Source organism: Anser brachyrhynchus (genome assembly GCF_964034855.1).
Source record: "Anser brachyrhynchus genome assembly, chromosome: 2".
Taxonomy (NCBI): domain Eukaryota; kingdom Metazoa; phylum Chordata; class Aves; order Anseriformes; family Anatidae; genus Anser; species Anser brachyrhynchus.
The window spans coordinates 55,424,220-55,440,515 of record NC_137695.1 but is presented as its reverse complement, the minus strand read 5'-3'; the positions used below and the strand labels follow the sequence as shown (position 1 = coordinate 55,440,515).

General features: G+C 38.2%; 1 protein-coding gene across 15 annotated transcripts in view; it reads right to left on the bottom strand.

The window, feature by feature from the left end:
* Positions 1-16,296, bottom strand: part of TNS3 (tensin 3) — a 258,158-nt gene that overhangs the window by 64,748 nt on the left and 177,114 nt on the right. For all 15 annotated transcript variants that reach the window (XM_080581770.1, XM_080581763.1, XM_080581764.1 and 12 more), the window contains one exon: positions 14,589-15,848. In XM_080581770.1, coding sequence (XP_080437896.1) covers positions 14,589-15,848 — 1,260 coding nt within the window. The remainder of the gene's footprint in view (positions 1-14,588; positions 15,849-16,296) is intronic.

The following is a 16,296-nucleotide window of genomic DNA, read 5'->3' as shown; positions in this document are numbered from 1 at the left end:
GTGTCCCTGAGTATGGGGGGGGGGGGGGGGGGTTGGAACTAGATGATCTTTGAGGTCCCTTCTAACCCAACCCTTTCTATGATTCTATGTTTCTAAGATTCTATGATTTTGTGATAATGTATTATGCAAAAGATTTCAATAAGCCATAAAAATAAACTTGTTCAAACTGGCTTTCAATGCTGTGGTTTGCAGAAAAGAAAAAAAAAAAAAAAAGAAAAAAGAAAGAAACAGTATGAGAGTATGATGCATTCAATCACAACAGGATAAAAATGCTCTAGAGTCTCTAGATTCCCGTGTTACTCTGGTTACCACTACAATTAAGTGAAAAACATACTTGACAGTTATTCATCCCTTGAATAATCTGCAGGCCCCATAATGTACCATGAATAGCTATTTGCTCTGCTTTAGTATTAAGTAATTCTAATGAGGGACTAGAACTATTGAATCATACTATTACGGATTTTTGTAAATCAGATTAAGGACTTCGTTTATAAGGACTCAGTTTACATTTACAAATACCCTCTGTGGTTTTCTGGTTAAGAAATGCATTGGAGTAGTATTTCAAAATAATATTTAAGTTTCACAATAAAAACTACCATTACATTAATATAAAATTCCAAGAGATAATTCCTAACTCATTAACTTTTATGTTTACCGTTACAACCTAAAAGGCATGGGAGCTTAGGAAGATGTAAATAGGAAAAGGTGGTTGCAGAAACCTTATGGTAAGTGATAAAATCTTTTTATAGCTATCTCTGTTGACTGAACGAAAGATTCACGTTAAACAAAACAAAACAAACAAAAAAGTAGGAAACTCCCTTACATTCCTATTCCATCACAAATAAAAAACATCACAAATCAAATTTTTATAGTTAAGATAACTCCTTGATTTGTAGTTATCACTCAAGTAGGCAAGTATCTTTAAACTTGTAGTTTCAAGATAACAAAGATGGAGTGGGTCCCCATTTTAATTTCTATCTTTTTAATCTCCTCTTTAGCACTACTAACTCTATACTGTGCACAACCAGAATGCAGTTAAGTCACTCTTCACAACAGAAACACAACTGATGATATAAAACTATACACTTAACCTGAAACTGGCAAGAAGGAAAACCAACATGAGTGCTTCCACACAGGCCTCAGAAGGCTTTAATACAACACTGAAATACTCTTACAGAAGGAACAGAGATCTCGTAGTGCTGACACCCAGTACTTTCTCTCCTGTGCAGAATATTTTTGGTTGAGACTGCTTTCCTTTCATGTGTACTGCCTGATCAGATAAAGTCCCAATGATGTTAAGACCTCACAGTTCTGTCAAGTCAAACATATTTTAAAATTATGAATGTTCCAGCAGTACCTGAATATGTGTTTTTTGTAATCCACATAAATGCAGCTTACCAGGATATTAATTTAATAGATACATAATTTCAGGTCATCCCACCTTCAGAGGGCTAACACTTAGTTGCTAATTTCAGAAAGTAAAAAAATAAATAAATAAATAAAAATTGAAAAGTCTATCCTGATATCCTGATAGCCCTTTTCTAGCAGAATTAAGGACACCAAGTTTCATAACATGAAATACTGATATGAAAAAACATGTCCAGAATCTTACATTTTAGAAGCTCAGCCAATTCCTTGTTTATAAAGTGGTTATCTTATGTTCATTCAGTGAAAGATAATGATCCAAACAGTTTCCCTTTCCATGATAAGATATACATGAGTTTGCAGCTAGTTGGAAAGGAATGCTACCAATGCTAAAAGATGCCCTACTGTTTTGGAGTATGAGCCCTACCAAAGCCAGCTGAAGGAAACAACTTCAACAAGTTTTAGACCAACACTTTAAAAATGGGGTTATTTTTTCTAGGAAAATTTACAGTCTCTGAAGTGATTTAAAAACAAATAATCAACAATGTATTAAATTTCTCCAAATTGTTTAATGTGATTTTTTTTTCTGTTGGTTTTCCTTGTCAACTATAAGCCATAAAAAATATTCAGCACTAGAAATAAAATTCATTTGACCCTTCACATAAATTCTTTGGATGGAAATTCACTGATATAATTCCTATCACAAAGAAAGATGAAACAAGTCACAGTCACGTAAATGGTGATTAACAGGAACTTTTGTGCAATCAGTAATATAATATCCTCTAATACACAAATGAAATAAGAAAATGAGTTTTCAGAAATACAGATTATGATTTCTGTATTCCATATGCTCTTCTTCTCCACTAAAACTCTTGACATTGTCAAAGCCTATTCAACAGAAATCAGACCATCAGGAGTTGTTGCCACGTAACACACTCAGGAACTTCCATTTCTATACATTGTGGATACCACCACCAGCACTGAAACTCTCCCAGTCTCTCTCCAGAATGCATATGAAACCTGATGAATTGTTATAGCACTGAAATATAAATGTTTGATCTCGTCGAACTAGTTTTAAACACTTGAATAACAATTACTGTCATCTTCTCTGGATAGAGCTTAAATAACGTTAACTATTACTTAACAGATAGTTTCTCATTTAACGTTGTTTATTCCACAATAGTATTTTTGGAATATCATAGTCATTTCAACACTGTCCCTTTCACAAGACACAAAAGGTAACATCTATAGATTTAGGAAAATGTGTCAAACATTTAAACCATGTATATGCAGCTTGTGTCCAAAAATCCCATGACATTTGAGAAAAAAAATAAAAAAAAGGAAGAAGAAAAATTTCAGAACTCAAAGAAACAAAAGGAAAGCTTACTAGTATATATATTTGATCAATCAACCAACTAATGCAACTTAACAGATTTAAAAATTAATACCCACAACAAATAACAGACTCTGCAGACAGATGACTTGGAAATCACTCCTGTGTACAAGTATGTCTCGGACAGCAGAGCATAACGAGGAACAGACAAAGCAGAGGCACTTCAAGTGAGCTTCTCACCATAGCTTCAACCTATGGGACAATTTAGGATGACATACAACAGGGTCATCCTGTTCAACCCACAGATCGATAAAACTCTGGCTTTTCTCAAGAAAGGTACTGTGAAAACTCCCACAAAGCAGTTTTTCCAGTGCCCCTTTCACAGGCCTTACCATAGTCACGAAGGCTGAAATAAGACTCTGGGAAGAATTATGTTAGCATTGCATAAATTCCAGATGCTGTTGTCTATACAGAAATTTAGAAAGACTTGCATAACTCTGTCTCCTATTACCATGAAACATGGAAATTCAATCCAATCGGAGGGTTAACAATTCAACAAGAAAAAAAATGAAGTCCTTAAGTTAACTTTTAATAGAGCACAGTTTAATGATTGCCCCACATATTAAAAAAATCAATTACCAGAACAATATCCAAATCAATAGTGATTTCCTTCTCCGGAACCATTTATCTTCTATGAAATTCAAGATTTTCATAGAAGACTCTTAATGATCAAGATTTCAAGACAGCTTCAGACTTAAACCAAACTAATCCATTTTAATAATGTAGAAACCATTTTACAATCACTGTTACAAATTTAAATAAAACATAACCTCTTTAAAGATAGTAAGACAAAACTTGAGCTAAATGCTGTGGTGGAGAAAGGACAAGCAAATATATGTCCAGCTGAAACAAAATGACATTATTTTTGATTGTACAAAAATACAGAATACACGCAGAGAACATTGTTTCATGAAATATGTAACATAAAGTCCTTTCAGCTTATGGCTGAACATGAAAATTTGCCTCCTGCCTCCAGTCCCTTTTAAATTTCATCAAGTTTTGCAGTATATAAAGGATAAACTTCTCACTCAGCTTTGTTATTTTGCCAGATTCCCACTTTGACTCCTGTCAGAGCTCAATAATCTAGACAGCACATGGTCAGTACGTGAAGCTGGTAAGCAACCAGGAGTTTGTCCTGTTTGGATAGGAAATACCAGCAGATAACATGCTGCTAGTCTCCTGTCTCCCTGCAAAAAGGTGTTGGTGAATTCACTGGCATCTCCTTCCTCAACCACCCCTTCTGCAAATTGATTCCTGCACTCTGACTGTTTAGTCAAGCAAGGAAATAACTTGTAATTAATCCAAAGAGAAACTATACCATAATGTTCCAACTAAAAGGTACCTCCTCATCTACACACAGGAACGCAGTGCTGATCAGTGAGCTGCATTATCTTCTGAAAATAAACCTACGCTACTTGTAAGATTAAAACAAACAATCATTCCAACTTTTATGTATTCAACACCAATTATGTCCAAAGGTTCAGATCCCTATCTCTACAGGAACACTGTTTCAAAGGGATTCAGTAGAACAAAAGCTGATTGAGTGGTGTCTGTGATAACTTCAGTGTCTTAACCTTTCTCAAATGTAGTAGGAAGTATTATTGCAGTCATAAAAATCTCTTTGTTCTCAAAAAAAAATGTCCCATGTTTAACAATGATGCATAAGCAAAGTATTGTTTTTCCTTACTTAGAATGGGAAGTAGTCTAGGATTCAGACACTTGATAACCCAACAGCCTAACAAGCAAATTAAAAGATCTGAACTCTACCCCAAATCCGCATAGGCCATTAAATCTTTCTGCACAAGACAGAGCAGCTTCATACATCTGGACACTTTGGCTTCTTGGCCCTTCTACACTGTGCCAATTATGGGTGGTATACCTCTTGCAAAACTCAGTCATATCTGTACACCCATACAGAAATTTCATAATGATGCTACTGTCAGGCACACATCCTGGAAGTTACATGACTGATAAATATTTCTGGAGTGAAATGAACATGGCATAAATTGACCAAAAAATTACAGTGCTGCTAAATGCAATTACAATTCCATTTTTAACTTTAGCTTACAAATTAGTTTAACTAAATGTAGTTTAGCTAAAACATTTGAATTCAAACTCAATTTTAAACTAAAAAACTCATTTTTTTAACTGTAGTTCAATTAAAAACTGTCACTTCAGGTCTTTCAGATGGACTGGGTTTGCTCTCCCATGGAACATAACAGAGTGAATGGAAACATCTGGAATAGTTCAATGCTTTTTAAAATTATTATTTAATAAAGTAAGCAAAAAAAAAAAGATTTATTTCCTTCTCCTCCTCTGTCTGAAGCATGTAGCTATGCTGTAGCATGATTTATGAAACCATAATTTGAATCATTTTCAAAGATTTATTTTTGATAAAGTAATAACCTCTGAAGATATTGCAGATGTTTAGCCACCTTGTTATTCTTAATTTTCCATGTCATCTAGAGATGTAGGGATTTTTTTGAGGGCGGGAAGGAAGATGGCTTTGTCTACTTTAATGAAATATTTATTGAGCTGAAAAACCATCTAGTCTCCTGCAAAATGTAAGACTGTAACAACCGTATATCTGCATTGCACCCACCGCATTAAGGACCTGAGGAAGTTTTAAGGCAATATATTCAAAGAAAATTTTAACTCACGCATGTAAAAGATGATTAGAATTAGCTAAGAGAAACAACAGAATTTTGACCTTATGGAAAAGACAGTCCCTCCCTTACTCATGCTCACTTACATAGACATTTATCTCTTAATCATGGTGATGGAAACAGGCTACATTTTTCTGAAAAGTAAAAGTAAAAACATATTATTAATGGCATTACCCAAACGCCTGTTGAACACTGATGGAAATGGGGTATCAACCACCTCTCTAGGAAGCCTGTTCCACTGAGGTGTTCTCAGCCTCTCCTCATAGGACATGCTTCCAAGATTTTCTAAAGCAACAAATCATGCCATTTTAAGAGGGAGATGGGAATGAGACATGGTTGAAAGTAGTGGTAGGTTTTACTGAAAATGGGTAAAAAGTTTTCTGTTTTCTGCTTTTACAGTTTGCTAGGTACGATCAAAACATTGTTTTAGCTTTCCTTCCCTACATCTCAGGGACAATACTTGTGATAAAAGATGGCTGGTTAGAGGAAGCAAGTCTTACAAGTGATCTCTAACAGCAGATTAAGATCATACATTACTAGGCATGAAAGAATATGCATAGAGTGAAGTAAAGAGAGAACATAGAGAGTCCATACTTTCCCGAAACTGAAAATGAAGAACTACTGCAGCACTGTGTTACTAGTACATGGTATCTTCATTTACTACCAGAAACCCCACCAAACTCATCTTAATGTAACTCAGCTCATGTAAAAGCAAAAATTAGAATTTCTTTCATATACAGAGCACTGATTCACCTCTGACAAGCTATGCACATAGCACTGAGTGAAAAAGCTCAACCAGTGTTCTGCATGGTTCATTAAGACACATCTTACAACATTAAATAAACAAACAAGGATCATTATCTACTTCCTCCTGTTCTCAAAAACAATGAGTACTTAAGCCAAGACTTCATTTTGGACAGAGTCCAGAACACCATTACAAGAGCAGTCAGTACTTTGCACAATTTTATTTATAGTTATGTGCCACAGTTTGACAGTTCATTCAAATGCCAAAAGTGCATACATCAATTACATAAAAAATAGCTGCACATGCAGGTCCATATACAATCATATATATCCAGCTGTAAAAACTGGGCCAAATGTGCCAGTGGAACCAGCAGCAATTTTACCAAAAAGATTTCTAAAGAAGGGATTATGAAAAACACTTCAGGGAATGACAACTGTGTTGAAGAACTTTGCTCAGTCAAGTTTAAGGAAATAGTTCACTTTCATTTTTATTTTTTTTTAAATAGTGAACATTCTGTAACACATACTGCATAAAGACAAACTTGTAAAGGATACATGTGTATAAAAGCCCCTGCGAAGAAGTGTGAAAGGAGTGGTAGCTGCTTATCTGCTGTTTCTGCAAACAGTGCAGAAACATACAAGTGAACAGAGAGGTATGAACGTGCAACAGTGTACATTCTCAGACTTCACACACATTTATTTGCAGGGCATTGAAAATAGGTACATGAATTTGTAAGGCATGGATTCTCTGAACGCTCACACTAGAAGGGTATAAAGGAAGACCTGGGAAACTACAGGCCAGTCAGTCTCGCCCCTGTGCCTGGCAAGATCATGAAGCAGATTCTCCTGGAAACTATGCTAAGGCACATGGAAAATAAGTTGGTGATTGGTAAAAGCCAGCATGGTTTCACTAAGGGCAGATCATGCCTGACAAATCTGGTGGCCTTCTACGACAGAGTTATAGCATGAGAAACTGGCATCATCTACCTGGATTGTGCAAAACATTTGACACTGCCCCCCACGATATCCTTGTCTCTAAACTGGAGAGACATGGATTTGATGGACGGACCACTCGGTGGGTACGGAATTGACTGGATGATCTCACTCAAAGAGCTGCGGTCAATAGCTCAATGTCCAAGTGGAGATCGGTGACGAGTGGTGTTGTTCCTCATCAGTCAGTTTTGGGACTGGCACTGTTTAACATCTTTGTGGGTGAAATGGACAATGGGATTGAGTGCACCCTCAGCAAGTTCACTGATGATACCAGGCTGTGTGGTGCAGTTGACACACTGGAGGGAAGGGATGCCATCCAGCAGGACCTTGACAGGCTTGATAGGAGGGTCTGTGTGAACTTTAAGAAGTTGTACCAGGCCAAGTGCAAGGTCCTGCATGTGGGCTGGGGCAATCCCAAGCAGAAATACAGGCGAAATACAGCAGAAATGCTGGGGAAATCCCAAGCAGAAATGTGTGCTTGCAGCCAAGGAAGCCAACTGTATCCTGGACTGCATCACAAAAAGCGTGGCAGGCACGCCGAGGGAAGTGATTCTCCCCCTCTACTCTGTTCTTGTGAGACCCCACTTGGAGGACTGCATTCAGCTCTGGGGCCCCCAGCACAAGAAGGACATGGACATACTAGAACGAGTCCAGAGGACAGCCACAAAGATGATCAAGGGACTAGAGCACCTCTTCTATGAAGAGAGGCTGAGAGAGTTGGGGTTGTTCACCTTGGAGAAAAGAAGTCTCCAGGGAGACCTTATAGCGGCCTCAAGGGGGCCTACAGGAAAGCAGAAGAGGGACTCTTCGTCGGGGGGTGTAGTGATAGGACAAGGAGTAATGCTTTTAAACTAAAAGAGGGTAGATTTAGATTAGATATTCCAAAGAAATTATTCACTCAGAGGGTGGTGAGGCAATGGAACAGGTTGCCCAGAGAAGTTGCAGATGCCCCATCCCTGGAAGCATTTAAGGCCAGGCTGGATGGTGCTTTGGGCAACCTGGTCTAATGGCGCCCACTGCAGGGGGGTTGGAATTAGATGATCTTTAAGGTCCTTTCCAACCTAAACCATTCTATCATTCTATGATTCTAGAAACCAGATAATCCTACCACTCTCTCGTTATTTAACACTCAGTTTAGGCACACACACAGTGCATCAATCCCATTCATCTCCACTACTGTTTGTTATTGACTCAGCTCCGATTAGTGGATATTTCCATTCAATCTCAGGGCGGTTCAGCCCTGATCTGCCAACTCGCTCCATTACAGGTCAACAAATTCTCTTGATACACACATTAGGTGAAGGACTGTTTGAGTCACAGGGAAGATGGCTCACCCTAAAACTTGGTGTAAGACTGATCATCACTGATCAGCAGTCAACTGCTGTTTTGGTTATCCTTTATTCATGGTTATTTCCTCATCTCCATGTCAGCAAGCATTTCTTTGTGCTATTAATTACACCTCCTGTTGCTGAAGTAGTGGAAACAGCTAGTTAATTGCCTTAGTGAGTATCCTGCTCAGGTTAATTCCTTAAGACTACTCAGAGGTAAGGTAAACCATATCTAGTACGCCTGTGCTCTTTTACCACAGACTGCTAACGAACAACAAGGCATTATTGTTATTTTACGTGATCATTTACCTTAAATTATATGGTTTTGTGTTCTTTCATATATAGCATATTTACAGTCTTCCACTGCAAGCATGCTGAGTACTTCAGGTTTACTGCATATATGTACATGCACAGGGGATAGAGTCGGACTAAACTGGTACTTCAGCTGTGCCCTGTGGAGGGAAATCAGTGTGAACATGTCTGGAGAATAACTTCCCCATGACACTGTACATTAGTTTGCTCCCCAGCATGCAGGAATACACTTTTGACTTTACCAAACTCGGTGAGTTATGTTTTTACCTGTTTTCATTTTTAATTCTAGTTAACATTTAACACTCAACCCAAAGTAGAGTAATTCTGCTGTTTCAAGGTATCTACCTCTTTTCTCATAGAGCTGAGAACAGCAGGTTGCTTTTTCAGTATTCAGTTATATGGCTAGAAGAACATTGTGATGTTTTGTGACGTTCTTTTGAAGTGCTGTGCACAATTTGAAACAAAATATCAGAACATCTGTGTTTTATGGTCAGAACTACAACTGTCATCTAGATTCAGATGAGACATGAAATGATACTGGCTATTGCACCTAACCTATGTAACTTGGAATTTTTCCTTGCAGCTAGAATGCTCCATTTCCATCAAGAGACGATGTACCGAGGGCAAAACACTCCAGGTCTTCCTCATCCTTAATATTCATTTAGTCAACCTGCTTTTTCCCCAATTTGTTTTGTTCACGGTATGCATAAATGATTCCTTATACAACAGCCAGGAGAAGTCCAGATATGTAAGTAAATAATTCCTAAAGCAAGGAAAACCAGAATGTTCCCAGTTTCAAGCAGACGTGGCAGCATGCCACATACAGATTGTTTTACCTTTGGAACCATGGGTAGTTTTAAAATCAAGTTCCATTATTAAGCAAATGGTACTTGAAAAACTCAAAATAGAACATTTTGGCACTTGACATAAAGGCAAACTTAAAAAGTTATTATTATTGTGGTAAAGCTATATGAAGGAATATTTCTTTTAAAAATATTTTCTTTAATAAAATGTTATTCTTTATGTTACTTACTTCAATACCACATGCTGAAGCACATGCAGAAAATGACAGGGGAATAATCCTGATCTCCCCAATTTTAGTCTTGGTGATAATACCCTAAAATACAGAACTGATCTGTCCCTTAGCTTTGCCCTAGTGTTAATCATAATTTCCTAATGGTGTTTAGTAACACAAACAAATAACTGTGTTCCCCACAGTGAAGTTCCTACAGATCAGGTTCTATCAGGAAAATATCAGTATGGAGTTTCACAATACACCTGTCCTATCTATCTAAAAACTAATAAAATGGCCACCCCACTTGCCTCCCTGCCTCCATCTGTTCCTCTTTTTGCACACATCATTTCGTGATCTGACACAGAAATAAACCATATGAAAACCCTCAAACCATGAGATGGACAAGATAATCCAACACCCATCACTGCACAGCTGCCAGATCAGACGCACAGATGAACAGAGCAATGCATACCCCCAGACTGCAGAAGCAAAGTAAGGCCACCCCTCTTGAGAACTGTCTGCTGCATTTCAATTGGATTAGACACAACAGAAAATTGCTTTGTTAATAATACTCAAAAGGTTCAAAGAGCAGGCAGAGGACATTCAAAACTGCTGCTTATCACTCAAGAGCATGAAAAATAATTTTTACACAATGGAAACTCCTCTAGACACTACCTACATTAGCTGCAAACAATGGTCTTTAATCTTCAGGGCACTCAAATGCACTCTGCTACCTAAAGGTACTGGCTAAAGCCAAATATCTAAATCCTTACTAACCCTGCTCTCTGCCTCTTTTACCAAAATATGTCAACTCATTGAAAATGATGGTGGTATAGCTTACATCTCCAGAAATCTTAATAAACCCTTTGCACACACCATCAAATTAGGAGTTGCAGCAAAAGAAAAGCACCCATTCAGTTTCACTGTGTTCAGTGATATGAACTATAACTTCTCAACATGGAACACCACAAGGAGATTTCAGGTGAGAATATATAAGGCTTCTTGTAGCTGCCTCAATCAGATCTTATGAGTCTTGAAAGTGTTATACTAGCACCTTGTTTCAAAGAGACTACTAAGGCTAAAAGATGCTACTCAAAACTGACAACAGTGGCAGCATAAGGCCTTGAAAAATTGAAGGTAAATAGAAAAGAAAGCTCTTCAAGAGTTAAACTTTTAAAGGATTTTTTTCTAAACATAAATATCCTAAGTTACTGGAAATAGGACTAGAATGAGGCCCATAAATCTCAATGTGTCAAAGCTAGCACTAGAGACCAACACAGGCCTTCAGTCTTGCATTCTATATCCTGGATTCCACACATTTCAGGCTTTCTGCAATGTTTAAACTGTAGATGCAGTTCATTCATCTATTTCTGGCCCTAAAAATGCATGGGTAACCCTTTACTTGCCAACTTGCTCCTGAAGTCTCTAATGTCAATGAAAGACTTTGTCATGAACTTCAACAGAATCTGATTTCAGGAGAGTTAAAGCATGAATGAAGTACTTCCTCCAAGCAAAAATTTAAGAAATGACTTAAAGATTCAAATAACAGTTTATTCTGGTTTTGCTAGACAAGGTATGCCTAATATGCTGAAATAAAAAGTCACGCAGAGGTACTCAAGATAGCTATAGAACTGAGCTGGGAGTTGGATGTGGCTGCACAGTTTTGGTGTTTGAGTTCAAGAACTGCACAAATGTTGGAACAATGTCAGGCTGAGACATCACATTTGCAGACAAACTTACCAACTAAAAATATTTTGTGGGTTTGTTTTTTTTTGCTAACATAGAATGCACTAAATTCCTTCCATGTTTGCAGAAAAGCTGCTTTCCAGCCTTCCATAAGATGACCAAATTAAGACATGCAGGGCCCGTTCAATACTAGAATTTGCCGGTTATATTTCTAATAGCTGTCACTACTAGAAGCACTGAATGCTGATCTGAAATATTTGGCCTAATTATCTACTATCAAAAAAAACAACAACAGCAACAACAACAACAGCAAAAGCAGTGTCACCAAGTCATTTCAACCAGCTTTTTGAAATGGCTTATCAGAATTTCAGCATCTTTTCTAACAAATTATAAAGGAAGACTTAAATAGTTATTGGCACTAAACTACACAAAACTGAGAAACTCTTAGGAAACCTAATGCATTTAGTAATTAGCCTCATATACCTTGAAGCCTGAGATCCTCACGAACTTTTAACCTTCACTCTATTTGCCTTATAAGAAGAAAAATACATGATATAATTTCTTTTAAACACAATAACATGACCAAGAGAGATGTTAGCATTTCTAGAAATTAAACCTGGTACTTCCAGCTTTGTGCATTACATGTATTTTGTTAGCCCTGGAGGCCAAGAAAGAACTTTCTTATACTCCCAGGCTGCTGTAGCCTTATGCAGCAAATACCTAGCGACCAGCCTTGTAGAATACTTCAATTCCCATGTCTCTGTACACAGTGGGATTTTACACAAGCTCTGAAAATGATGGTGGTTTTCCAGATAAAATTTAATTGATTTATTTTATGAAGCTTTTATATATTGAACCCTAGCATTCATTTCCAGTGGAGCTCATCGGGGATGCTGATGAGGCTCCACGAGCAGCTGGTCAATGAGCAATGCACAATGCATGATGCATTGTTGGCCTACCCTCACTCAAGCAACATCTCACATAGATCATAGCTGCTTGCAGGCACTGCAGACTCCATCTTAAAGGACTGGTGCAAAGACTTGTTTCAATACTCTCCCTGAAATGGAGTTTAAAATGCTTTGCAAAACTAGGCTGGGAGGGTTGTTGCTGCCATAAGCGAATGCAGCAATTTGCAGAAGACATTAAACACTAAAAGAAGAGGAAAAAAACAACACTGAAGATCAGAGACAGAAATTATTTCCTATGTGCATTGCTAGGGTTAAAAGATCTGCAAGTCACCTTCTGAGTACATATTCTAATTACTCATCTCCTGTACTCTAACTTTCCCAACAAAAGATCATTTCTAAATAGCATGCTTCAATATTTATCGAAAAAAAATGTAACTTTATAAGCAGCAAAATGCTTTGTAAAATACCTCTTTCCCCATACACAAAACCACACATAAATCTGATATATCTGAACACTTTTCAGTGGTTGACCTGCTCAGAGTTTGGTAGAGTTCAGAACAAAATACTGGATGGAACACTTCTTGTAAGTTCTTAATTAAATGAAAGTGCATTGGGGATCTTATCAATGTACATTAATACCTGAACTGAGGGAGCAAATAGGACAGAGCCTGGGCCATTTCAGTGGTGACAGGGGACAGGACAAGAGGCAGTGGGCACAAACTGAAACACTGAAACACGAAGTGATTCCAACTGAATATCAGGATTTTTTTTTTTTTTGATTTTTTTTTTAACCGTGAAGGTGACCAAGCTTGTCCAGAGAGATTGTGGAATCTTCCATCTTGGAGATATTCAAAAGGTGTCTGGACATGGTCCTGGGCAGCCTGCTCTATGTGGCCCTGGTTATCTTTAAACACAGAATTTGGTATACTACTGTATACCAAAGAGAAGATTTCTTCTGCTGGAAAAATCTTGTTTTCAATATTTGTGTATCAGCTAAACATTTGGAAAGATTCCATACAATTACAAACTGATTAATTTAGTCCTGTAAGAGTCACAAAACACATATTGCATATTAAAAACAAACAGTGAAGCAGTTTACATATTTACTATGGATTTCTGGACTTCTTTAGTCCTCAGTTACCCTTCTAAATACAAGTTGTGATTTCACCTTCTTTACAAGAAATCACTGTTCTTGTTCCTTGTGAGGCTTGCACACTAACAGAAACCATATGCTGCACTTAGGCATGGTCACCGTCAAATAGTTTGACATATCCAGTTGGGCTTGAGCTGAAGCAGCTCATTTGTGTCCACAAGGCCACAGAGATGTTCTGGCATGTTGGCTGATACTACAATCAAATCCCAGAGAAACAAGCAAATTTTTTATTATACCAAAACTGGAGGTAGGAAGAGGGAGAAAAGGAAAGTAAGGGAAGTGGATATGTTCTGCTAGAGGAATTGGAACACAAAGAATTTCAGACCATGAAAGCAAGACCAGAAAAAGCTGGTCACAAATTTTAGCTACAGCATTATTGATAGGTTTCAGTTGACTTATACAGAGATAGCAGATGGTAAGCAAGCACTGCAACTTCTGTATTTCTCAACAGAACAACACTTCAGAAAGAATATGTTTTAAAATACCTCACTGTCAAAGATTACTATATTCATAAAAGCATTGTGCAGAAATTTAATACAAAAGCATTATACTAAATTTGAAGAGCAAATTAACTCAAAGCTTTTTCTCCTACCTTAAGTGGAAATCATAAATAATCATCAAAAGTTTATAAAACATTCCACTACAGATACCTTTTAAAAATGTCTCATGTAGTAACGTAGGAATTCTGCTCCCCTATCATCCTAACTTACAGCAGCAAAAAATGACAACTGATGACCTACAGGTTAGAATTTGCTGAACAGTACTTTTTTCATGTAAAAACCAAGTGTCCAAAGGCATTTAATAATCTTCAAAACCACATTTTTTAAATCAGCATGATTCCATAATTTCTTATACAGTTATGTATCAGGCTATCAGGAAGAACTCCCTGATAATCTTCCTGAGAGTATAATTTTTGATCTGAGGTCCTACAGCACCATGTCAAGAGCAGATGTGCTGGGAAAACCACTTCAAAAACTATTCAAAAGTATTCAAACAGTATTGCCATATAATATTCAACAGCTTACCATGCTGGGAGGGATTCCTGTTTATGACCTCTAATTTCTCATGGAAGCCAGGGCTCCTGCCAGGCTCTTCCACACCCACATTAAGGCTGGTGAAACCATTTACTTGATCTGTGTCCCTGGTGACAGTGTTAATGCGGGTTGGGATAGGTTCAAATGTAGGGTCTAATTCCAAGATCAATTTGTTCAGCTGTTCAATAGACTGATCAATATCCAAAGTTGGAGAAGCTGGCAAGTCCCCTGCATTCACTCTGAGATCCAGGCTATTTGCATCCCTCTGTGACACCGGCCCCAACTTAAAACTCTCATTGTTAGCATGTTCTGCAGCTCTGGCAACACCTGGTATATTTCCTAGCCCCCTCTGCATAGCATCTCTACTATTGGAGCCATGTGTTGGTGTGCCTGGAACTCGGGACTGGCTCTGGACACTGCCTGAATTCTCCACAGTGTTATGAATGCCAACCCGCATTTCATTCTCTGGGACAAAACCATATTGGTGAGCAGTGACCATCTGCTGCTGGCGAACCCAGGTCTGAGTAGAATAGTTACTTGGGCCATAGGCTTGAGGCTGGGGTGAAACCGAAGGATTCCTTTGCAATTGCTGAGTTGACTTTGGCTCAGTGCTTCCAAATGATCTCTCATAGAGGGGATCCACACCAATTCCCAGGTCTGGGGCAATAACACCATGATGGTCCTCTCCAGTGTTACTTCCAAAGCCATCTGAGAGAAGGGAGTTCTGACTGCTCTTGTGGCAACTCAAATTCCCTAGGTGGGTAGATTGCTGCCCTTCTGATGAAGACAAAGTCCCAATGCTGTCCACACTGTGAAGATCATGATTAGGCATTTCGTCATCCAAAATATCAGTCTCCCTGTCCTTCAGTTTGGTGTTTCCATTCACATGAACCTGAGCTGGCACTATGTGGCGAGTCCCATTGTACTTGCTTCCAGCATCAGTCATATCTTTGGTGTTGCTGACAGAATCCTCCAAACCAAAGCCACTAAGTAGCTGGTCCAGTTCTGCCTTCTCTTGTGGGCTCAGTCCCCGTTTGACGCCTGGCACAAGGCGCTCCTCAGTTTTGTCCGTCCTGATGGAAGCTGTTGAGTGTCCTGAATCGCTGCTGACAGACAGAGTATGATCACTGTGATCAGGACTGCTTGTCACAGGAACACCCTGAGCAACACCAGGGATGCTGCTGTCTGAAGAGCTCTTCTTTCTTACTTTTGCATATAGACTGCCATCAATAGGACCTTGGGTATGCAGCACTGTGAAGAAAGAAGTAAGAAAGGAAGAGAGAGAAAAAGACAAGGCATTATATAAGAGCTTGTAAGGTACATTATGTCATACCACACTCAGAAGTACTGCTAATACTAATGGTATTGTTTCTGCAAAACTAAATTGGCTCTACAAATTCAGTAGCAACCAATAGCATTGTCTTCTTTCATTTTTTCCATTTACATTTCAGTTTATAACAAAGTTCTTGATGAAAATGTAACAAGCCATTCATCCATACTCTGGATGGTGAAATGCTTGTGATCTTACCAGGCCAAGATGAAATGATGTTCTCTCTTACACTGTTTTATGTCTACAAAATCTTCAAACTAATTTGAAGAACTGCCAGAACTTTGAGATGCAGCTACCATGCACTCCATTCAGAGCAAGAATCATGCAATCACCGGTTCATTCATTTACATTTGATAGTCTAAATACACT